Source organism: Protomyctophum parallelum, assembly GCF_964188405.1.
Source record: "Protomyctophum parallelum genome assembly, chromosome: 13".
NCBI classification, from domain to species: domain Eukaryota; kingdom Metazoa; phylum Chordata; class Actinopteri; order Myctophiformes; family Myctophidae; genus Protomyctophum; species Protomyctophum parallelum.
Window position 1 is genome coordinate 33,791,826 of NC_139708.1, and position 25,638 is coordinate 33,817,463.

Here is a 25,638-nt window from a genome sequence, read left to right on the forward strand (position 1 = left end):
TCAGTTCAATCTGCAGTTATATAGGCTACATACCAGTAGAAGATCAAAACATTGTCTCAAGTTTTGCGCCTGTTCCTTGTGTATGGTGAGGCTCCATAGGTGAATGACTGCTGCAAAGACTCCTGTGTTCTGCCTATAGTCTAGATTGATGATTACAATGAGTCACGTGATCAGGGATTATTGAGAGACCTATAGCCTACCTTTCAATCCGGAAACATCTCTGTCGCACCATCATCACAATAGCTGCCTGCAGGCAACATTTAGCTATTTATTTTCAAATTAAAGTTTTTTTCTTTTTCTTCTGAAGGCGTTTTTAGAATCGGGCCTCAGTTCTGGAAATGCACACAGTCCTTTTATTAGCTAATCAGTTATTGACAAGAAAACAAATTTGGCAAATTTTGATTTATTATAGTAAATATATTACCATTCAGGCAGTCGAGGAGGTTACAGCAGAAAGTTGTATATTCAGTTTGGTTCTTACAAATGTAACTCTGGAAAATATAGACAGCTTATATATACCTCTCTCTAACATACAGGAATGACTTGTTTATAAAATGGCGTGACATTGATGACAAAGAAGTATCAATATGAACAGAAATTGACGTCAAATACAGAGAAAACTGGTAGCCTAGGCTACACCAAAAAAGCAGCTGCTGAAATGGATAACAGTACAGTACCATAACAGTAGTTTATAACGCCGTACATGTCTTGTCAACGTTTTGCAGTTATAGCCTACCGGTACTTGTGTAGGTCTATATCTACCAAACTTATTGTATCATAAATCTTTCTATCCGTGTTCCTAACGTCGTTCTCTTGAATGAATGACTTGCAGTTTAGAGACAGTCCACCAGAGGGAGCCAACGCTCTTGATACTTGACTAACTGCAGCTAAGGCAAGGCACCAACACCAATGAGCACAATTTGCTTCTTTAACCACTAATAACGCAGCTGGAAAATAAATGTCATCACCTGAATAACATAAATGAGGATGCAAACTGTTTCAGTCGTTAATTTACATTATTGCATGTTCATATGTATGTAAGTATTTGCATACAGAAACCCACACAGCAATGATAAGATGGAATCCCAAAATGAGAGATGAGTGTCAAGTGATGAACTTCAAGTAGCCTACATTTCGTGTATGTCGCAGAATGTGAGTTCATCAAGCCTCTTTTCATTGATTGTACTCCACAACAGCATCAATTTATAACTCAAACAATCTGATAAATCAGCACTTATCTGTTATCCTATTTGTTCACTTGGAGCATATAATTTGACTGCCTCAAAACGTTATCTCAGCAGACTAATCAACATTCACTACATCATTTAATCGCCATTACCCTGTTAACATTCCATTTCTCAGTACAGTACTGTACACAGGTTGAAGGATCGTCCCCTTCAAAATCTATATAACTAGCCACTGTATTCCTGTAACAGAAATGGAGGGATGGAGAGAAATCATTTCATGACCTGGACTGAACTGAAGCAACACAGGTGAAAGAGACAGAGAGAGGGGGGTCATGGATGGATGGAAAGTAATGAAGTACTCAAGTACTGTACTTTTACTTCACTGGAGTATTTGGAATCCTCCCATTTGCACTCTCCTCTTCTCCCTTATGCGGATGCTTATTTTATACTCCAACTTACAACCGTGTCACAGAGTGAGTTTGTAGATCTGCACTTATCAGCAAGCGACACCGTCGCACGACATAATTATGACGCTATACTTAACGCTGCTCATGATCACTGACATCTGGGCAAACCGCTTGCATGTCTCCAGCTCACATTGATCGCATTGTGTCAAATGTGCAACACTGCACGCCACCCCTCCCCCATAATGTGCTTGAACCCAAGAGTAAAATATCAATATTGTCTAGTGAGCCAGTGTCTTAAGGAAGCACTAACAACTTGGCTCACTTAAAAGCATTCGTAACATTTTTTTTTTTTTTTAAACAAAATGTCAAAATCTGTCTATTATAACATCGCCTTGCTCCAGTGTGAAGCTCTCTTTTAAGGACACCTCGGGTGCTGACAGCTCAGAAACCTCGAGAACATATGGAGAGCATATACCGTATACAATCTTCAGACGGCAAGAGAGAGAAGGATCATATGTACACACAGCTGTGTTGCGTACCCCTCCCCCTCCTGCTAAGTGCTGCAGAAATGCAAGGGAATGTGTGAGGATCTCTCTCTTGTGTGTGTGTGTGTGTGTGTGTGTGTGTGTGTGTGTGTGTGATGGGGGCTGGGGGTGCAAAAGAAAAAAGGAAGAGAGATTGTAGGAGTGTGCATGCGCTTGTGTGAGAGTGTGAGTATGTGTGTGATGATGGTGGTGGATGGATGCAGGGAGGGGGGTTTGTGGAGGTGAACAAGAGTTATAACCTCAGCTGGTCGGGGTTTCCGCACCAGCACTCCACACCGGTAGCACTTTTCACCCCCACACCGTATTTTCCTATTTATCACCACCAACTAAACGAAACCGTCCCCGTCTTGCAGAGCACAGAGGTGCCACGGGAGGTGACTGCACGTGCCGGGCCGCTTGTGTGGCCCGCAGGCCATCAGCTGCTTACATTACGCACGGGTGTCTCCTACACAGTCAAATCCTAATATAACTCCAAGACCATACAAACGGAACCAAACAGACTCTAAATGGGTCCAGACTCCATTCGGTTCCGTTTGTTATCTCTCAGAGTGACAATCGCTGTATTTTTAATGACAACTTCGGATTTTACGGTGTGACCCGAGACCCTGAGATGGGAGGTTTAACCACTGTACTAATGAGAAGAGAGTTTGAAGTCCACATCAAATGCGATGGTCCCGGTTCAACGAGTCAAGGAGTGCTGAGTGCTGCGATCCGGCCTGTGCCGACTCCGTGACAGCAGTGGTTGGTGGCGGTGGGGGGTTGGGTTGGGAGCTGCTGGCCTGGTTGTATACAGTTGGGGCTTTCTCGGGGGACAAGAAAATGTGCTTCTCTTTACGTGCGTCACGCTAATCAAGACCGACAGCGGAGCGCGCAATTCCCCGCCGCAGCAACCTGCCGTAAGCTAAATGCTTCACAGACACCTCACCGGCTCACACACACAAGCACGGTTCACACAGGGCCATGTGTGCAGTAGCAAATGCATGCACAATGCACATATTAACATTGGCAGGCGTGCATATTCTCTTCTTGCCCTCTCTGTGTCACATGCACACATTTGCATACGCGCGCACACACACACACACACACACACACACACTGAGCAGCATGTACGACCACCCATGGCTTTGACCCTGAATCAAAGGGGGAGAGAGAAAAGGGGAGGGGTCTATCAAAAATAGGACAAGCAGTGTATCTGTAGAAAAATATAAAGGGGGCATTTCCAAAGGCTGATATAATGTCGATAAAAGAAAACCACAGTGATCCTAGAAAATGAGCTCATTGTTCAGAAGAACCAGTCAGTTGTAGGGAGAACGACCACTCAGTTCATCCACATATGAGTCTGGCCAGCCGCGGGTGGATCTGGGCCTGCACGGGCCCATACTCCACCGTCTCCCCGTCCACGGTGATCACGCCTTGGGGAGAGAGCGGCTCCAGCCGCAGGGCCCTCACCTTCTGGTAGACCAGGTGAGGACAGCCACAGGCCAGGTGCGCTCCTTTCTCCATGGCCAGGAACAGGCGCAGGAGGGCGGGCCGGGAGATGCCCGCCGTCACGTAGAACAGGTGGATCAGGCCGTCGTCTGGCCCCGCCCCCGGTGCCGTCCACAGATCCTCGGCCAGGTGGGACTGGTAGATGGCCAGCACCAGGACAAAGTCCTCCTCCTGGACCAGCGTCCAGCTCTCTGGCACAGGCTGGTCCAAGCCGGGCAGCAGGGAGTCCGGCGGCCCCCTGGTCTGGCTCTCCGCCGGGGCCTCTGCGGTCCTCTTGGCGGTGATGGTGTTGTTGGAGGAGTTCTGGATGGTGTTGTGGTTGGAGTTTGGGTCACCGTTCTGGCCGTGGCGAGAGTTCTGATTGGGGGAGGTTTGGGGGAGGGGCTGGCCGGAGATAGAGGAGCAGAGAGGATGGCACTGAGGCGTGGATGGCGGAGGGTGGGGCTTGGCGGCCCCTCTGCCCGGCCTCGGCGCCTCCTTCACGGGGAGGTACGCCAGCCGCCCCTGGTACACCCTGAGGGAGGCGAGGCGCACCAGGGTGCCCATGAGGAAGCGGATGGCGCCGACATGGCGGTATTTCTCACTCTCGATGTCCACGTCGGCCACGAAGCCCCACGCCAGCGACAGGAAGGAGAAGAGGCGCTGCCGAGACGCCAGGTGGACAGACACCAGGTCCAGACAGACTACCAGGCCCTTACACAGCAGGAAACCACAACTCAACAGGAGCTCCTCGTTCCACGCTGGAGGACACCTGAGGGAAGCAACACCACAGGGAACAGGTAAGACATGGCATGAAGACATGATAAATACAAGGTGTAAGAGTTTGTGACACTTGTTTTTTTACTTAAAAGTTTTAAGTAAATTTGTTATTTACGTTTTTATTTTGGTTTACCGGTACTTTATTTTTGAGGAGAGACTTCCGCACACTCGACTTACTAATCAAAGCAGGTGCCTCGGCGACAGAGCAGCAGACTGCAGACACGTAGGAGAAGGAGGAAGACACACACACACTGCCACTTGCTGGTTCAAGAGCTTTTTATTTAATGTCCACAATATGCTACATTTCGGTCTTTCGACCTTCATCAGGCATGCCTGAGGAAGGTTTATTTTATTTTGAAACTTCCCTCACACACTGCTGAGCCAGAGCGAGAGTGGGAGAGTTACGTGTGTTTGAATCACAGCATGACACGGTATGAAATGTTTGACTGTTTGTATGCGACATTCATGATTATATTCAATGTTGAAGCCTGTAGTAGTGTAAGACGTTTGCAGCTTTAGTAGACAGTTGAGTGAAGCAGTTCATATTGTCCACAGTGCCTGCTTTGCAGTGACTGTTTGGTGTGCCAATAAGTGCCTATTATCCTGGACTGTTTGGTGTATAGTACCTGAGGTTCAAGGTGGCTTTCTATGCAGCCCTTAGCATTGTGTATTATGGACCAAGTGTAGTAGTTGTCAAATGTGTTGCTTCTGATTGCTAAATAATAGTTGGTACAGGATTGTTTCTTTGTTTGTTTTTAGTTTGGATTTTTCATTCATGATTTATATTGGGATCTGATTAATCGTAATTTGTTTATGGTATTTCGTTATTGCATTGCATCACTTAATTATAATTGACTATAAACTATTTTATTGTTCAATTGTACCATTGAAAGTGTATTTATTTTATTTTGATAGTTTTCATGGTGTTGGAACATGCTTCATCTGTGTTGAAGAGAAAATAAATGCACCGCCACCCGTTGAGACCATCCCACTCATTCATAATCAAGGGCTGCTACACAAGGTAACATACACCCTGTTTTATTATTACATCATTCAATTTACTGTGTTCTTCAAAAGAAGAGGGCATGACATGCTAGGAAAATAATTATTAAATTAAATGATAATAGTATAATAGTATATTAGTATAATAAGTGATGTGACATAGTGATATGGGAATCTATAGATCCTAACTATTTTCTTTGGGGTGTTTCAGAACAATATTGAAACGAATAACTACATAATCATCGGTTTAGTGTTTTGAGAGTAACAGTGATTCAAAAAAAGAAATATGTTCACTGAATCAATAGTCCTTCTGAGCTCCATTGGGACTGTTACAGCTGTTTTATAACAACAAACCAGCAGGGGGGGTTAATGGCCACCTGCAGTCAGAGAGTGGGTCAATAGGTTTTACCGCTACATAATCACTCATAATGCGCTGAGTTTTTCTGCCCATTACATCATTCCTCTGAGGGTTATCGTCAGCCTGGAACAACCTCGTTTCTGCACAGCCAGACTGCCAGTCAGACTGGCTCCGCTCTCTCTCCTACCTCCCGAGGGCTGAGCGTACGCTCTGCCCCGTCAGCCGTTGGGATAATTACACCCGCCGAAGGGAGATAAATCAGGTTTTTGCCTGGCGGTGTATTGTACAGGTAGTCCATGCATTTAAATAACTCATTAGAATATAGAGCAAAGAAAGGACTGACTTACTGGGTGTAGTGGTGGACAGAGGCAGCCAGGGCGTTGCCTGAACCACCTGGCAGGATGCCCAGGGGAGTCTGGAGGGCCTGCTCCCAGTCCTCTCTCTCCATCAGGCCATTTATCACCTGGACACGACAGACACAAAAGAAAGGTACACCTGAAGGTTTATTTTCACTTCACTGTCTGATAATGACAAGTGTGCCATGAATGAAAGCAGAATGTAGTTGAATCCCTGTATGGACGACAAAGCTATGGCTATGAATAAGAATAAGTGACTGCAGGGATTTGGGGGCACTAGCTTGATAGAGCTCATTAAATGCTTCTATGCCCCCTCTCTCCACCCCCACCCATAAGGCAATTACATTTTCACAGGCCCAATGTAAAAACATCCTATGAATAGAAATAAATGCAAGAGGTCTGCACAAGATAAAACCCAACTCGACTTGTTCGACTTTTTACACTTTCCCACACTCCTCTTAGCTTCCCTTCACTCATTATTATCCTAATATTACATTACACAATTGGAGCTCTTCCACTGCAACCATGTAACTGTTCTGAGAATGGTTAGTAACTGCTCCAATTGTATTTTCATTTTGTGCAGAAGCCTTTAAAATGTGTCCAGTCTGCATAGTCTGCGCATAACCGTGCTCAGCGCAGCCAAACCGATCTTGTGGGAGCACCGGGGTATTGAATTATTGGTTTTAGGCTGTGCAGTGGGAAAAGCACTCTTAAACAAAAGGCTGCTCCAAATGCATGTCTGAACATGCAGTTCATACAGTTGAGACTATACAACAAATGCATTTTCGAATCAACAACAACTATTCATAGAAGACTACAGTCATTCTGAGCCATAGACAGACACTCAATTAGATATTATCATATGGTTGATTACATTCAGGTAAATAACTGGATAAAATACAAACGTTGTATACATAGACATTATCCACAACTTGTGTGACAGTGAGTGAAATGTGTGTACTGTTTACAGTAGCAACAGCTAAAATGTTGCCCTGCACCTCATTCTCATCTTTTGACTCTATTCAGATGTTGCAGTAGTAGATTGCTGATGAAGCATGCACCAAAACAGATACACTGACACATCACAGATTTTAAAATAGGTCTACCGGAACATGTTTTGAGTGATTTAGATCTGAACATCTGAACTTAGTTTAATATTATATATCTGACCACGTTGCTTGACAAACAATGTTCAAAAACTAAATATGCTTTTTTTTTTAATCGTTTATAGTGCTGTTGCTTGTGTAGATGTTTGAATGTTTATGGATCACAATGGAAACAAGCCTCTGGCTTTTTTGTTTACAATCCATTTGACTTTTTGATGCACAGCAAGTGCAACAGCTCACTGTGATAATTCCCAGGACGTCTGGGGACGTCTTGGTCACAAATTGGGTTAAGATGGTCCAAAGGTTCTGAGTTCAAATTCTACAAATAGCGGATCTGAATTGTGAACACTCACATGTGAATAGTCAGTTCTATATTTTTTGGTGACAAATTCTGAATATCCCACCAGCACAAAATATGTCGTTGATGTGCACATGTTTGTGTTGTAATATTCCCCTAACTGCACAGGGCAGCAGTTTTATGTCTGTTTACTTCTCTGGACATTTTATTTTCAGTTTTGTTGATGAATTGAATACATAGGACCACAATGGAAACAAGTCCCCTGTACTTTTCGTGTTATCCTTTTAGCCTAGATGTCTGACTGTATCTTGTGCTGTTTTTTATCTTCTGTCTAAAGTATTCAATCAAACTGTACAGTCATGCACAGCAATGAAGTGCATTTATTTGAGTATCGGTACTTTTGACTTAAGCCCTATTTCAAATACTGAAATTAGCAGATCTAATTTATTGACAATAGCAGATCTACAAGCTCACAATGCGTTGCATCACAAGTCACGACACATGTGTTTGTAGGTCTCCTATTTTTGCTACTTTCAAGTGACACTCTTGTACGTCAAAGTAGGGCGTTCATTTGCCAAACATAATAATAATATTCATCTGTTGTCTTTGGCTAGACATTATCTTTGATAAAATAATAAAGGTGATTTCAAACACATTGACAAAATGAGTGACACTTTAGCAAGACTTTTTCTTTTACAATAATAAAAAAGGCGAAAGCCGCAAAAAATAAATAAATGGTAAGAGTGAAAACAAAAAGAACCTTTCAGTCCATTTTCCCATTTATAGGCTATTTGACCTTTCCTCTCTATCCGTCTGTCTGTCTGCCGTCTGGTTAAATGATGCTATAATTTGTGATCTGCTTATTCATTCAGTCTCATTTCATCATTACCACACACACACATTATTAACATGAATAAAAGACACATTTGCATCAATGTGGGGGTCCTTGGCATAAACATGTTATTCAGAACCACAGAGTAGAAGTAGGCCGCCATGGCGCCTGCTGGAACTTCTCTGTTGATCTTGGGCAGCCAATAGAGGTCCTGGATTCACTGTGAGACTAATCTCAATCTCTTTCTCTCTCTCTCTCTATCTCATGGATATTGGCATGCGCTCACAGGTCTCTTTTTCCTCAGGCTATTTTTATCATTCCTAAACAGGTTTAAGAGTCTGCATGGTCTACCGCTTTCCATGTATACAGTAGTATATAAACAGTGTACATCTCATCCTAACATGCCATAACTATTAACTTACTATTAACTCATTGTCATTAGTATGCTGTCATACTATGACTGAAACTACATTAAGGTCATTGTAGTTTTTTGAAGGGACTTCCTCCTCCTTATGTTTTGTGCTTTTTACCACCTTTTTCTCCCCAATTTAGCCATTGTGCCAACTATTCCTCCTCACACACATTTGTGTGTTGCATCCTAGTGACTCACCAGCCAGCAAGGATCCCCCAATCGGGAGGGCATACAGTCCTCCTCCTGCCCAACACTTGCTGCCCCAACCCGTAGGAGTATGTGCAATGACATTTATCACCCTCCCCCGTTGTGTTTCTTTCTCTGTTTGGCAGCTCAAACTGGAAAAAAGAGTGCATTGGGAACTGAATGTTCAACACTGAAGCTGTGTTTGCACTATGAATAACAGTACAGGCTGTAACAGTGGACTCCTTACTTCGCCTGCAAGAATGCAGTTATCCTGTGAGAGCACAATGAAGAGAGTCAGCTCACCTCAAACAGCAGCCCATCTCCTGACATGATGACCAGGGCATCCCACTTCGACAGGTCAGCCTTCCTCACCAGCTCCCGTGCGTGGTTCTGATGCTCTGGAGGACAGAGGGACAGAAACATGTTGGGGGAGGTTAGGTTCAGGGAGGTTAGTGATTAAAAAAAATATATAGATTGAACTTTCGCTTCATCAGGCCAGACGTATCACACAGTTTCACGTTAGCCCATCCAGAGGCTACTTGACATCTCGGAGGCAGTTCAGCCTCACTATGCAAACATCTGCAACTGGTTGATGTCTGTACGCACACGCAGTGTGTCCAGTGTCCACGAGTGTCTGTGTGTGCAATTTGAGTATTGGTCAGCGGAGACTTACCAACTCTGTGTGTGCGAGTGTGTGTGTGTGTGTAGTGTGGATGGAGCGTTTGTGCGAGAGAAAGTGTGTTTTTCAAGTGAGAGTTGAAGTCTTGTCATCACAAGGGCAATATTTTCCCCACATCAGCTTAAGTTAACAACTTATACGTGTATATACTGTATTCGTTGTATATTCATAACCACATTCATTGAATAGCAAAAGCAGCACATCTACATCGTGTAGCATTGTGAGGTTGTAGATTTGCTATTTGGAAATGTTTGGGATTTTAGTTTAAATAAAAAAAAGGTGTTGATTATTTAATATGTTTAGACATTTTTCCAGACTTAAAGGGAACTAGACCTGTACGTGCCCGTCGCAGTCGGCCACCGGCCTACTTGGGAACGATGCAACTTGGGAACCTAATGATATACGTTGTCATAGCACCCGTTTTAACTGTCAGCCGGTGTCCCACATGGAGATCTGTGTATGTGCCTGTGTGTGAAGACTGACGACTGCAAACTGAAAAGTGTACTTGGCAATCAATTCGGCCCACTGGCAGAGCCTGAATGGTTGAGCCTCAATTGGCTGAGGCTGGAAGTTGCACAGGTGAAAGGAGTTGGCCTCAGTAAAACTATGCCTAAACCTAACCTTATTCCTAAACGTAACCTCAGTAAAGCCATAGATCACACTTGTGTGAAGTGAGGGGCGCTCTTATCATCATACATCACATTCCGTGCTCAGCCAATCAGCTGAGCACATTCCGTGCTCAAACGGACAGACAGACACACAGACACACATATACACAAAGCTGTGCATATAGGAGGGGCTAGCGCCCCTCAAAAATAGATGCCTCATTGGCCAGTGCGTTGAGTCATGTGTATCGACGTGAGGGTGGACATGCACCAAAGTGCGTAAGCCACACTGCCACTGAAGTGACTACTGGCCAATCACAGTGCGTCTTTTCCGGGACGTTTGCTCTGTGACGTATGGGGAAGCTTCTGTGAAATATAGTCTGGTGTTGCCAGACTGTTGCCTCTCGCAATAGTTGTCTGGCTACACAAGACTAGTGAAGCACCAACACAGAAGCTTGCCCTCACTTTTGCACATACTGTACGCAAAGACATACTGTATGCAAAGACATACTGTACGCAAGACATACTGTACGCAAAGACATACTGTACGCAAAGACATACGTCTATGAGTAAAGCTATGCCAAAACCTAACTGTATTACAAAATAAATGGGGGCGAGTGTGTTTTGGGGCGAGCCTTCTGGTTACCAAATAGGGACTACAGGTTGGAATGAAAATTGTCCTCTTAGCTCCACCTCAGCCTCGTACTGTACTGTACTGTACTGTACTGTACTGTACTGTACTGTACTGTACTGTACTGTACTGTACTGTACTGTACTGTACCAGCCATAGTGTCCATTAGTTATGTACAGTATGGGATGGGTAATGCAGTCCTGTGCTGTCACACACAACAGCTGACTCAGCACTTTGAGCCTCAGGCTGAGGCTGCACTGCATGGCATTTCCTTACTCGCAGGGTCACTTGCCAAACACGAGGACAGGCACACACACACACACACACACACACACACACACACACACACACACACACACACACACACACACACACACACACACACACACACACACACGACACAAGGGTTTCCCTTCACGTTCTGGACCTTTTCCCAAACATTTGCATGCCAAGGAACCCTAGCCTTGCGTGGATATTAGTCCCTCTCAGTATTAGATTTTTTCGCAATATGTCCCACCCCATATTTGAAACACTGCATGGGCCCTGGTTTGTTATAGCCTGGTTCCAGACGAATCTGGTTGGCTCGTCACCATAGTGTTTTAGGCTGCACAGAGCTGAGGTAATATGGCGGGTAATATTTCTGCTCTGTTGATGCATTACATGAAAAGTCAATTAAGGTGAAGAGATGAAATTCCTGCCTCCTCCGCCACCGATACCATAACCTCCCATCATCTCACTTTCTGCTGCTCACGTGAAGATGAGCCATTGTCCATGTATGTGACACATAGCATACTGTCTAACACACGATCCTGCGCTTTGTGTCGCTGGGCTCTATTCACGTTCGGTCGTCAAGCTCGCTCGCCGCTGGGTAAATGGAAGCAGGCCAAAGCACTCAGACATCCTTGCCTGACCAGCTACCGCGACGGCCAAACGCTGCTTCTCAGTGACCTATATTCTCTCCCGCTGCTGCTCCGAGCTGCGAGGCAGTACTACGACGAGCGTCTGTAATTACTCTTTGTCTTTTTTCATCACTGTCCAGCTGCTGAAGTTCCCCAGGGGGGGAACCGGCACTGAGCAGGTGCAGCTTCTTCATGACGCATGCATGTGCGCGTGTGTGCGGCTATACAGACAGACAGACGGATCGTTAGACAAGAAGACATAACACTTGATATTGTCGTTAAATTCTTGGCCAAAACCGAATACCGAATATAGGTAACAGTAACTGTAAGTAACAGTTGACCGGAATTACCGAATACATATGCTTTTTTTTTTTTACCAGTTTTTGTACCATTGCTGTCATGGCCATTAGGCCATAGCTTTGTTGTAGAACTATATGATAATGGAAAAATCCATGTTTACATTTTGATCACGTCATCACAACAAAACAGTAGGTCACGTAACCCTGGTTCTTTGTCTATTCGGTTTGGGCTCTAAATTCAACCGAACCGAATACCGATATTCGATATAAAATAATGCATTTTTGCCGTTCGGTGCATCCCTAGTGGAAACCTTGCATGTCTAAAACCGTTACTTTTCTGGAAACGAAAAGCCTTTTTTTAACCTATATTTAAATTGTCTAGTAGGTGGGCAGGCCAGACGGAGCAGACCACTGCTCCGTCACTATATGACTCCAACATAACCATATATAGAGTTCACATGGGGGCACAGTGCCGCAGTCGTAACACTGTCACCCACTGTCACCCACACCCTAGGTGTGGGTGACAGCAATGTGTGCATGAATTTATGCATTACCTTTTATTTAAAACCTTTTCCTGACTATTCTGAGAAAGGTCACCTAGAGTTCACAGTGAGCAGCACATGCTGATGCAGACCAATACTCAGATGCAGAGCATATATAGCATTTGACAGAGCATATAGCAGTGTTGTTTTCGTCGACTAAAACTAAGACGAAAAATGTGCGTCGGCTACCTTTTTTCACAGACAAAAACTAAATGGAAACCAAATTAAAACTAAGCTATGATGACTAAAACTAAGACTAAATATATTGACACTTTCGTCAACAAATAAAAACTAGACTAAAATGTCAGGAAGGGGACTAGTGGACAAGAGATCCAGTGTAAGTCATTTTACAATTGGTTGCATGCTGAAAATAGCAGATCTACAAGCTGACAGCGCAACGCGTTGAAGTTTAAAGGAAGTTTCATTCCAAAGACTGTGACTAAACAAAAATAGAAATGTGCTGCCAAAAACAACACTGTTGAAAAGTTGCTTGTAGGGCTGCAACTGGGGCTGGGCAATGAACCGAAAATATACTGAAAGTTTGAAACTGATTTAGGACTAATAACCAATTTATAACTGAATAATCAAGATTTATTATAATTTACTAAATTGATTAGTCTGATTAACCCCTTAGCCCTGTGTGTTATATTTTGTGCAATGGTGCAGTAATAATTTTTTTGAAAATATACTGTACAGGTCGCCAACATGTTGCTTCGTGAAGCGTTGTGAGGTTGTAGATCTGCCATTAATCATATAAATATCAATGAATTGAAGTGAAAACTTAAAAAGAAATTGTATACACTCTCGGGAGAGAAGGAAAAACGATATGAAATATGGGCCTGTGGCCCTAATGCATATCAAACTGTGAGTCCTTGAAATTAAAAAGGTTGAGAACCACTCGTTTAGAATAAAGAGTCTAATAAAAAAACCATTAGCCCAGAGGCTGTGCTGCTCCTTACACCCACATGGAAACGCTGGCTGGAGGGTGACGCTAGCTAGAGGAAAGGCCATGGCTCAGCAGAATGAGTATGGTTCATCCTGCTATCCTCCGCCGGGAGGATTAGGTGATATCTCGCGTGCAAAGTTTGACATTCTGATGTAGCTGCCATAGGAAAGGTCACGGGGTCACTCAAATATGTATATTTCATTCCTCCTTCACACAGCAATTTTCAGAGCAAACCACCCAGTACATTTTGAGATAGCGTACGTGCAATTTGTATGAAGGTGGCCTATAAACTGCTGGATTAGAGCTCACCACTGTGTGTGTGTGTGTGTGTGTGTGTGTGTGTGTGTGTGTGTGTGTGTGTGTGTGTGTGTGTGTGTGTGTGTGTGTGTGTGTGTGTGTGTGTGTGTGTGTGTGTGTGTGTGTGTGTGTGTGTGTGTGTGTGTGTGCCACATAGGCCATTGCCTAGGGCGGCAGTTAGTAGAGGTGGCACAAACGCGACTCAGTTATTCCCCTACCTTTCCTGTGCGCTCCCCACGACTCAGTCATTCCCCTACCAGTTCCTGTGCGCTCCCCACGACTCAGTCATTCCCCTACCAGTTCCTGTGCGCTCCCCACGACTCAGTTATTCCCCTACCAGTTCCTGTGCGCTCCCAACGACTCAGTTATTCCCCTACCTTTCCTGTGTGCTCCCAACGACTCAGTTATTCCCCTACCAGTTCCTGTGCGCTCCCCACGACTCAGTTATTCCCCTACCAGTTCCTGTGCGCTCCCAACGACTCAGTCATTCCCCTACCAGTTCCTGTGCGCTCCCCACGACTCAGTCATTCCCCTACCAGTTCCTGTGCGCTCCCCACGACTCAGTTATTCCCCTACCAGTTCCTGTGCGCTCCCCACGACTCAGTCATTCCCCTACCAGTTCCTGTGCGCTCCCCACGACTCAGTTATTCCCCTACCAGTTCCTGTGCGCTCCCCACGACTCAGTTATTCCCCTACCAGTTCCTGTGCGCTCCCAACGACTCAGTCATTCCCCTACCAGTTCCTGTGCGCTCCCCACGACTCAGTCATTCCCCTACCAGTTCCTGTGCGCTCCCAACGACTCAGTCATTCCCCTACCAGTTCCTGTGCGCTCCTCACAACTCAGTTATTCCCCTACCAGTTCCTGTGCGCTCCCCACGACTCAGTTATTCCCCTACCAGTTCCTGTGCGCTCCCCACGACTCAGTCATTCCCCTACCAGTTCCTGTGCGCTCCCCACGACTCAGTTATTCCCCTACCAGTTCCTGTGCGCTCCCCACGACTCAGTCATTCCCCTACCAGTTCCTGTGCGCTCCCTACGACTCAGTTATTCCCCTACCAGTTCCTGTGCGCTCCCAACGACTCAGTTATTCCCCTACCAGTTCCTGTGCGCTCCCCACAACACAGTTATTCTCGTGCCAGCTCCCCCGTGTCCCGCCTCCGCTGCACGGATCATCATTGCTGGTTCGTTTTGTGTCGGGAAGGTCGCATCCATGGGATGCGGTGGCCTAGGGCGACAAATTCAATTTCCTAACCGCCCCTGGCGCAGTGTGTGTGTGTGTATACATGTACATGTACGTGTGTGTGTGACGCATGGTACTAACCAGTGATGACCAGTGTGTAGGGCACAGCGGCCTCGGTCAGCATGCCCTGTACATGAGTGGTGAAGAGCTGGAGTGCCTGACCCCGACCACTGTGAGGATTCACCAGCACCATAACCCTGCAGGGCCGACGCACCTCACCATACAGCACACCTGAGAGAGAGAGAGAGACGACAGGCAGTTCAGAAAATCAATCCCAACGATATCGCTCACTCCTATCTTCGTTATAGTTGTCTGTGTCGTGTGGACTCCGCACCAATTGAGTTACAACAATATATTTTTAGAAATTTCTTTACTTATTTTTCTATTGATTTTTTCCTATTCTAAAATACAAGACATAAACGCGGTAGAAAAAAACAAAACAAACCCTGACATATAAGCACCCACCTGCACACCATAGAAGAACGTAACTACATCTGCCTGGCACCTATACGGAATCTGCCCGCCACAGGAGACACACAGAAAAAAGCGACTAGGGGACACGGAGGAACTGGAAAGCCAAAAACTGCAGAGAGAGTATCAAAAATAAAATAGAGAAATACAAAAAGGAGCTATTTTTGGGCAGAAATAGAAATGGTCTATAGACTGCAGGCAAGTGAAAACACCTGGTACAGGAGTCGTTAGTGTCTGGAAACATAACTTGGCCTTATAGCAGTGTGTCCTGTGGACCACTTTATATTGGATAAGGCACATACGGGCACATGCACATCCTAGAAATCGCTTCACTCCACCAATCCTCTGTCCCAAGTTCCCTCTCAGGCCTACACCTTATCCCAGAGAGTGTGCTTATTTGAGAAGAGATAAATGTAAATACTATAAATGTATAGTCCAAAAAAAGGGGGTTTTGTTGTTGCAACTGAATGGCTGGAAAATGGAAATTAAGAGTTTATATAGTACACATAGTACATGTATAAACGTTCCTTAATAATTATATTGGTTTCAGTATTTATTTATGATGTATTTTCTCTGTTATTAAGGTTATTGTAGCGGTCAATTTGTATTGGGGGTGGGGAGGGGGTGGGGCAGGGCAGGGGTCATGACTCATGAGACATGGCAAAAGCATTTCCGGGGGTCACCAGCCAATAATGTTAAGAAGATAGTTGACCAGCGGTTCCCAAACCTTTTTGGCCATGCACCCCGTTACCTCCCGACGTAGCTAACGCACCCCCCACATGGATTTTTTTTTGCAGAAGCTATATACAGTAGAGACATTTATTTCCTTTTTAATCCACATATATGCACATATATGAACCTGAATATGGCATAGGCTATATTCTGCATATACTTGCCATATATTGGCATAATATGTTAATATATTTAAAATAAAACCATAGCACCGCCATTAGCCTTTTCATGTCATGCACCCCCTAGAAGGCGCTCGCGCACCACAAGGGGTGCACACACCACAGGGAATGGGGAGAGACACACAGCAAAGGTGGTCAGGATCTGACCTGCAACACGCTGTCAGACTGCATCACCAGCATAGGTGCTCAGACCGCTAACCTAGCCATTGATCCAGGCCTATGATTTTCTTTCATTTTTAGAGCTATCGCATCCTGCTGTTTTCAGAGTGCTGCCCACAGCTCTCCCCCACAGTGTGGAGCAGCAACGGCTCCAGAAGATTGTGACTGTGGGTGCTATGGAGGGGCTGGCTATTTAGAGGGGGGGCTAATGAATCTTGGTTTACATAGAAGTCAGTCAATTTGGCTTGTTTGGAGGGGGGGCTTAGGGGGGGCTAAGCCTCCACCAGAGGGGGCTAAAGCCCCACCTGGAGCCGTCCCTGGTGTTATGGAGAGGGTAGCAGTTAACAGGGGTTAACTGTCTTCAACAGGAACACTGAGACACATTGCTGAGAGCTGGAATCGTACCTGGGAGGCTGGGACCTCCAGAATCTTAGGCCAGCTCACTAACCATTCAGCTATGGCCGAAATGTTCATTGTTGTTACAGTTATCCATCTTGGTGTGGACAGTTCTTAAAAGCAGAGAAACAGAGCTAACACTATTGTATGTCTTAAACAGCTTATACAGACAGTTTTAAAGAGACAACATTAAACCGTAATGCCACTATTCAGGTGGCGCCTGACCTAATTTCTATGCAATAATCTAAGCAAAGTCAGTCATAAGAGTCCCCCTCTCTCTCTCCTTTGTCTAATGAATTTCAGCAGTTGACAGTAGGAATTCCTGTTTATTGAAGTTCTGCTCTTTGGTTGTGCATGATTAGGTGACAACCACCAGAGAAGCAGGACAAACGTGTTTAGGTGAGTACAGTAAGTGATGTGATACAAAGTGATCCCTTCTACCTTCCTGAAGGTGCATGTTACCGCAGACTGTCTCCCAATGGGAAAACACTCCCTCCCCATAGGCCATATCAAATGAGTTGGAATATATGAAATGAATATATCATTTTTTAGAGGCTAGAGGGACAAAAACATTTGTATCAAATTGCACTCAATAGGTTTGGCTGCCTGCAATTTGATCAACTAACAAAAAGAGAGACATGTGATTTGTGAGACAGTTTGCATATAATACCAGAACATCTTCCCTGTTCAAAAGGTATAGTATGACCTTTCTTTTCATCATTTCGTAGCTGTCCCTCCGTCATGCGAATTCATGAGACAAGCAATACACTACAGACACCAAATGTATCACAGGTCATTTTGTGCTTTTTCAAACAAAGCCTTTTCTTTCTCTAGTATGCAGTCTGGGTTATTTGATTCTCCTTTCCTCCCCGCGTCCCAAAAATAACTAGTTTATAACACAGGGACGTTACTATACCAATGCTGCTGTCATCGGGTCACTTAGCCTTGTTAAGCTGGTGAGATAAATCGGCAGAGGTCTCAAAATATCTCAGAGAAAGAGGTGTGAACCTGTCGACGGACTGTGAAAACACAGAGGCCAATATGGCAAACTCTGTTTCCCTCTATTCACCAGCATTGGGTTTGCCATTGTTGTTTGTTTGTATTGCAGTACAATGAGGCTTTCGGACACAAAAGGCTCTGTCTACAATTCCAGAATATCGGGCACAACACTGGAAGCTAGCTTTGTCAAAGGAAGAGCTTTAGAGTTGGGTTTTACACTCAAGGGTGGTAGAACATGCTCAATAAATGCCCTAGAGGTACTGTGTTGAACAACATCCCCCAATAAAGACCAGGCAGAGGTCAATGCCAAAGGCTGGAGTCCTCCTGGAATGAATGTACTCCTGTCTAATAACCCCTGTTATGATTCCTTCTTTTTTTTATCTCTTCTTTGAATTCATGTTTATGACAAAAAAGAGATGGATTACACACTGTAAAAAGGCATAGTTTACTTGCAAACATTGATTCTGTATTTAGATATTTGATATTCATTTTATCAGACACACGTCACACGCAAAACTCCATTTTGTGTTTTATTGAAAACACATATTTTCAACTCACGTATTAGAAGAACAATATCAATCACCAGAACCAAGGACATGTGTTTTAAATTAATTATGGTTACATGGTTAAAATGGAGTTTGAAGTTACGATGGATTTGTATAGGAACTGGAAGGGAGTGTGTCTGATCAAATAAATCAATATCTAAATACTGAATCAAGCAACTTAAAAACTCGAGGGTGTTCACAAAAGCCCAAATAGATGATAAAATGACCCCAAACATGTTTGAAAGAAATATTATTACTCAAGTACAAGTGTTGAAAACGACTCTCTTGAAGACTACAGTTACATACTGTATGTCACCATGAAATGACCTGACCTAGCAAGTGATCAGTGAGTGAATGTCTTATTATATTCCATACAGTAAACAATACTTGATTGTGTGGTTGGTTATAATATGATAATACAATATACTTCAGTGTGTTACTTGTTGATTATAATACCTAAATATAAAAAACAAGTAAGATAACGCATTGAGTTGCACAGCTCAGCTCCAGCTTTTCAGTACATAATCAGGTTCCAACTAGCAACGCATGTTTGATGTTCATTAAAATGAACATATTTTCATATAATCTAACTTTATGCTGGATGTATTTTTAACTTGCAGGAAGTACCACTAAATGTTGTGATGATTTGCATACAGTGTATAGATATACTATAGATAGAAATGAATGAGTGGAACTCTCATATGGGATATTTTACAGAGAGAACAAGCTCTTTTTCCCAGGAGTGCCCTGTTATAAGCTAACACTTTAGTTCAAGGCTGAAATATTATCTTTTGCCCTGTGCCAGAAAGACATTTACACCTCAATTGAATCAGCTCAATTTAGTTTTACATGAATTCATTCAGAATTTTATACCTGTATTATTTTCATTATGCTGAAATCAGATTCCTTAAAGGACCACTTCACCACTTTTCAACTTATCTTCATATAATTGGTCCTCACTAATGTTCATGATAAAATACCACAATTTCTTTCTACTCAGTCTGTGTCTCATAAGAGGGCTGTGGGCAGTTCAGAGACCCGTCCACCAGTGACATCCTCGTTAGGCAGATTTTTTTGAAACAAGATTTAAAAAAATATATATATATATTTAGATTTGTATTATCGTGAGAACGATTGCTTCCATTTTCCCATTGCAACTTTTCAGGAATAGAAAGCCTGCAGTTTCTATTAGCTTGGATTCCACATCGATGATTTTTTAACTGCCCCACAGCCCTCTTATGAGGGCCAGACTGAGCATGAAAAAATGGTGGCATTTCATCATGAACATTAGTGAGGACCAATATGAAGGTAGGTTGAAAAGTGGTGAAATGGTCCTTTAACTAGACATTTCTGTTGGCCCAAAGCGTGTATGTGTGTGTGTGTGTGTGTGTGTGTGTGTGTGTGTGTGTGTGTGTGTGTGTGTGTGTGTGTGCGTGCACGCGTGCGTGTGTGTGTGAGTTGGTCAGATGCCTGTGGGCCAGTTCTGATCTTCCTCTGACTAGGGAACTGTCTGACAGACAAACTCTAAACTCTGGGGTGTATTTTTCACAGTTATAAGACAAGGAAGTTGTCCAGACAGAAGCAGTGATGTGATGGCATCACATCACTGCATCACATCACTCACGAGCATCTGGCTTGTGAATAAAATATGAATTTATTAACCATCCAAATGATTAGACATTATCACCATGCAAATCCCACACAGCCGTCTAGACCGCAGGTGACATCCGTTAAATTTAAATCTTCACTAAGACATGCAACGAGGAGGAGGGGTGAGGAGATCAATGTCTTATTCCAAGGACCCTTTCACTAGGAGGACACATGGCTGATGCGGGATTCAGACCTCCGACTTTATGATTATGGGGTGGCACCTACAACCTCTACACTGCCCTGCAAAAAAAGCATCACAAGTTGTACGAAAAGGCTGGTATCGCAACCAAGACACCAACACCAACAAACACCAGTGCAGTGCGGATATCTTTCAGCAAAAGCTATCCTGGTCTCTGGTGTAACGCTTTCTCAACAATAGCTTAGACTGTACTGACGGATCCGAAAGAAGGCTTTATTCCAAGGTCGTGGTGAGGAATGGTAGGGTGTGGTGGTGGGGGGCCTCGCTGACAGGCCTCCTCAGCCCGTTGTCAGGAGACAGAAGGCGAGGGGCTCCCTGGTGAATTGGGAAGAGGCTGGCAGGGCCGGGGGTCATCTCCGGCACTGGAAGCGCTGCGGTGGTTGCGACGGGCAGAGCCATAGGGAGGTGACAGATTGCATGGTGACAGACAGCAGGGATGCACACCTGGCCCTGGGGCTGAACACAGTGAAGGGAACGTGCCCCCGAGGCGTCTCTAATTGATGTTTTATGTTGCCCTCTCTCCTCCTCCCAAACTAGTTTTCTTCTTGTGTACAAAACACAAAGACACTGACCCAACATTCAACAACAAAAGCAACAGCAGCACAGGAATAACTGGATGCTTCTAATTCGAGGGGACTTTGATTCAGTTGCATAGGGAGCAAACACGACAAATCAACACTGCGCAATCACATTATATGAATGTAATAAGGCATGCCCGCGATGTGACAATGTGTGAACTGCGAAGAGTGCGACTCGCACCCTACCAAGCATTAGAGGAGAGAGGACTAGAAATAGGCTACAGCCGGCAGGGAATACACACATTTAAATTCAAGTTCCTACAAGGCAACCGCTAGTAACAACAGTCAAAACAAGTAACCTTCATCAAGTTGCCTTTGTGTGCAATGCGGGAAATAGTTGGCTGTCGGCTTGTGTAGGACTGCATTATGGACTTCTTTATCTATGGAAAACTGTGTTAGACCATAATGTGTTGCTGTTGGGAGGAAACCAAAATTTTGAGGTTTCAGATTATTTTGAAGGCATAAATGAGTGCTATTGAACACCCTTTGTGTTGTTTCGAAAATGTGAAACCAATGAAAAGTAGTAAAAAAACCTCTTAACCTCTTAACCTCCAACTGTCTGCCGCTAAAGCAACTAACTCCACCACCTCTCCCCCTCTCATGGAAGTAATTGACAATATATAAAGTAACCAATTTTGATGAGGCAGTATTGCTTTTTGTGGTGGTTTCTTCCCGACAGCAGAGATAATACTAAATGCAGTTTGCAATCTCGTTACCATTGCTGCCAACTACTTCAAAAGAAGAATGGCTGCAGCTCCCTACTGTGTTTATTTTTAGCCCCTCCAGCTTTGAGGGTGTGTGTAAACACAAACACTGTCCTAACACAAACATTAAATGCCATTGAAAATGAATGTCCATCTTTGAGTGTTTGTGTAAACATAAACACAAATTCTGATTGGCCGGAATGGGATGATATATGATGATGTACGATGATATGAGCGCCCCTGCACTTCCCACGGGTGTGATTCTTTTTTTACTCTACAGTATATCAAATTTTGTAGCCAGCAGGATGATGATATACTATGTCTGTCTCTGTAAATACAAGCCTGGCATTGCCCCTAGCTGCACTTAATCCAACATTTCCATCTGCAATACCAGATGAGATGGCATGTAATTAACTCTACGAGGGATTAGCAAACCACACTGACTTTCATACACCCTTTACAACAGTGTATTCAAAACCACAATGCTGACAGTACTGCATCTATGACATTATTCACATTATAACACATACGATACATTCTGTTAAATACTGTATTATTGGCTGCCCTGGATCTGGAATGTTAAAACAACCTAATAAATTAATGATAAGGCAATGTTACAAAGGAGCACGGGAGCAAAACAAGCCAGGGTGAGATGCCACGTTATCGTTATCCACGACAAAATCACCAGTGAAGAGTTGCATGGATGTTGCAGTTCATCATCTGTGAGTTAGCCATTGAATGGCACAGCAGGCACACCAGTGACCATTGATAGCCAGTTCATCAATATACGTGTGAACTGACCTTTAAAAGGCTTCCTTTCTGGACTCCTTTGATGAGTCCAGCAGAAGAACAATAACAAGGCCACGCAATTATCTCTCAGGTTACCATCTGCCTGCCTGACAGAGGACTGAGAGGCTCTAACTGCTGCTGGCTGCACACCAGAGGAAGGCTGGGTCCTCCTCATCACACAAAGAGACCACTTTCTCTCTCTCTCTCTCTGTGTTTGCTGTGTGTACACCTGGGGGCTACAGCCAAGATGGCGACCTCATTCCTCATCCCACCTGACTCTTCTTCTGACAACCAATGTTCCAAATGAGTCCCTGCCAGGTCAAATATATGTTTTCCACTTTGAACTAGGCCTATATATTGGAGGCTCAGTAGGACTCCTGTTGTTGCATGTGAGCTCTCGTTTATATTTTAAACACATACAAAAATCTAATCAAATCTGTGGGTCGGTGGTTCGAATTCCGGCTCCTCCTGTCTACATGTCGAAGTGTCCTTGGGCAAGACAATGAACCCTACATTGCCTCCAGTGAGTCGGTCAGTGTAGGCTTGCCACCTTTGGTGTGGGAAGTGAGGATGCTGTCTTCGACTGTTCGCTGCTTCACCTCCCAATTTGTAAAGCGCTTTGAGCACTTCAAAAGTGCCATTCATTATACTCTCATAGTCTCATATCACATATATGTACTCATATTGTAAAACATAAAATAAAAAAAGATATTGCCCAGCATGAATATGCTTGAAGGCATAGTTAGTTTTGGTGTGAGGCTCAGTACCTCATCATCATCCATCCATCCATCCATCCATCCATCTTCAACCGCTTATCCGTAGTCGGGTCGTGGGGGCAACAACTCCACCAGACTGTTCCAGACTGGCTCCTTTCCAGGCGAAGAAGCAGAGACTCTACTACGAGTCTCTCGCTTGTATTCGCGACCTTATTCTTTCGCTCATGACCCACACTTCATGACCATAGGTGAGAGTAGTAACGAAGATTGCTCGGTAGACAGAGAGTTTGCCTTCTGGCTCAACTCTCTTTTCGTCACAACAGTGCGGTACAGCGACTGCAATACCGCACCTGCCGCTCCGATTCTCCGGCTGATCGCCTTCTCCATGAACAAGACCCCAAGATACTTGAACTCCTTCACCTGGGATAATGCCTCATTCCCTACCCGGACTGCACAATCCACCGGTTTCCTGCTGAGAACCATGGCCTCATATTTGGAGACGCTGATCCTCATCCCAGCCGCTGTACACTCGGCTGCGAACCGGTCCAGTGAGAGCTGAAGGTCTTGGACCGATGGTGCCATCAGGACCACATCATCTGCAAAAAGCAGTGATGCAACCCTTAGCTCACCAAGCCGAATACCCTCTCCGCCACGACTTCGCCTCGAGATCCTGTCCATGAAAATCACAAACAGGATAGGTGACAGTGACAGTGCGCAGCCCTGGCGGGGGCCAACCCCCACTGGATCTCATCATCATTTCAGTTTGAATCCATGTCATCATCATCAGCCTTTTATAGCACTATCAGCATTTCCCCACTACTGAATGATGGGGTTAATGAGCTGAATCAACACCACCTATAGATTTGTGTTATTAATGACTCCGAAAGAATGAGGAGAGGTTGATGAGAAGATGGGGATATGAGTATAAGCTCAGTACCGTTATGCATTTCAAAACAACAGAAGACCTAATTAGACATTAGAAAAACATGCTTTTTTTTTAAGCGTAAAAGTCCACCCGTCAACAATATTTTGCCCTGTGGGAATTATGGTGGGCAACAGCATAACTCCCCATCAGCTATCGTGGTCTGTAGAGAAGGTGAAAACCTATGCAAATGAATACGGTTCTGTAAACACAGGCTGATCTAGCAAAAGAGTACTCTCTCTTTCTCATATTAATGTTTTACAGCTTTGCAAACAGTATTGTAAAATAACATCAGAGAAAGTGGTTATTTGGGTAAATGAATGTGATTTCTGCATGGTTAATCTGCCACTGGGCTGGGGAGGTTTCCACACCATTGGTGGTATTATTGGGACGTGGTTCACCTTCATCTTCCACAGCAGGTTGAGCAGGTTCCTAGAACCTGATAGATTCCAGATGGAATGTGTCATTAATAGGCTACTAATAGGTCACTTCCTTGTGTTTCAGTCTGACAATAAGACAGACATTAGTCTAAAATGCCCAGGAGGGGAGAGTCAGCAATTTGTATGAGTTAGTTGTTATAAGATATTTGAGCCATGCACATGTTAAGATGTTTACTTTATTTGTTAAGCTTACCCCCCCCCCCCCCCCCCTACCACTACCACACTACCAAGTAAGTCAGTCCCGATTCTGTTTCTGGGGGTCTCACCATCTCGCCGGGGTATTTGTCGTATGGAGAAGTCTCTGATGGCACTCGCCCATCGCTCAGCCTCCTGGAGGTTGACGAGCGGGTCCTGGACCAAGGCGACTCGAAAACACTGCTCTACTTTCTGGCGGGCCGTGCCGGTGCTCATCCAGCGCCGTTTGAACTGGTAGAAATAGGCTGTAACGTAAGCCCCGACGTCCGCGCCGTCATCTGCTCTGTGCGCCCGGCACCCCACGCAGTCAGTCAAGTTAAAAACCACCTTGGTCCGTCCAGGTGACGCCGAGATCTTTTGGACGGTGAGGGCACTCTCCGTCAGGCTCACCGAATACCTGACCCTGTCGTTCAGTGTGTCCGTGAATTCTCCGTACAGCGTGCCGCCCACCACGGCCCCGTTCCGCTGGCGGGATGAGTCCGGTTCAGCGGCATCTTTCTCCATCCCGTACAGAGAGAGGGGGTTCCGCTGCAGGCCGGTGCGCGGATGATGGTGCGGTGCAGACTCTGTGACTGCGGCTGACAGACAGTTGGGCTTGCTGCTGCTGTCCGCCTGGCCTGCTGTGCTGTGCTGTGTGTGGGACACTGTGAGAGAGACAGATGTGTTCGTATTCGTAGTGGAGAGTCTCTCCCTAGTGACCGAAAGTGGAATGGCATAAAGACAGACCATTAAAACTTGGTATAGGTTTAGGGCAGGCTGATTGCTTGATTGAAATTTTCATTTCCCAGTAGGCTATGCAATGCATGTGAGTAGGGCGGGGCCTATATTTCAAAGTCAGTACAAAAACTGCTACTTTGTTAACGAAACCATGAAAAGCACTATTAAAGACT

At 44.7% G+C, this 25,638-nt stretch overlaps 1 protein-coding gene across 1 annotated transcript; it reads right to left on the bottom strand.

Moving 5' to 3' along the window:
• Positions 1–448: 448 nt before the first annotated feature.
• On the bottom strand, positions 449–25,252 carry LOC310869283 (sphingosine kinase 1-like; the record flags this gene model as incomplete). The annotated part of the gene is made up of 5 exons (XM_083779939.1): positions 449–4,378; positions 6,094–6,209; positions 9,240–9,334; positions 15,156–15,305; positions 24,820–25,252. 5 exons carry the CDS (start codon positions 25,250–25,252, stop codon positions 3,463–3,465), a joined length of 1,710 nt encoding a protein of 569 aa, XP_083636065.1. The 3' UTR covers positions 449–3,462.
• Positions 25,253–25,638: the final 386 nt, after the last annotated feature.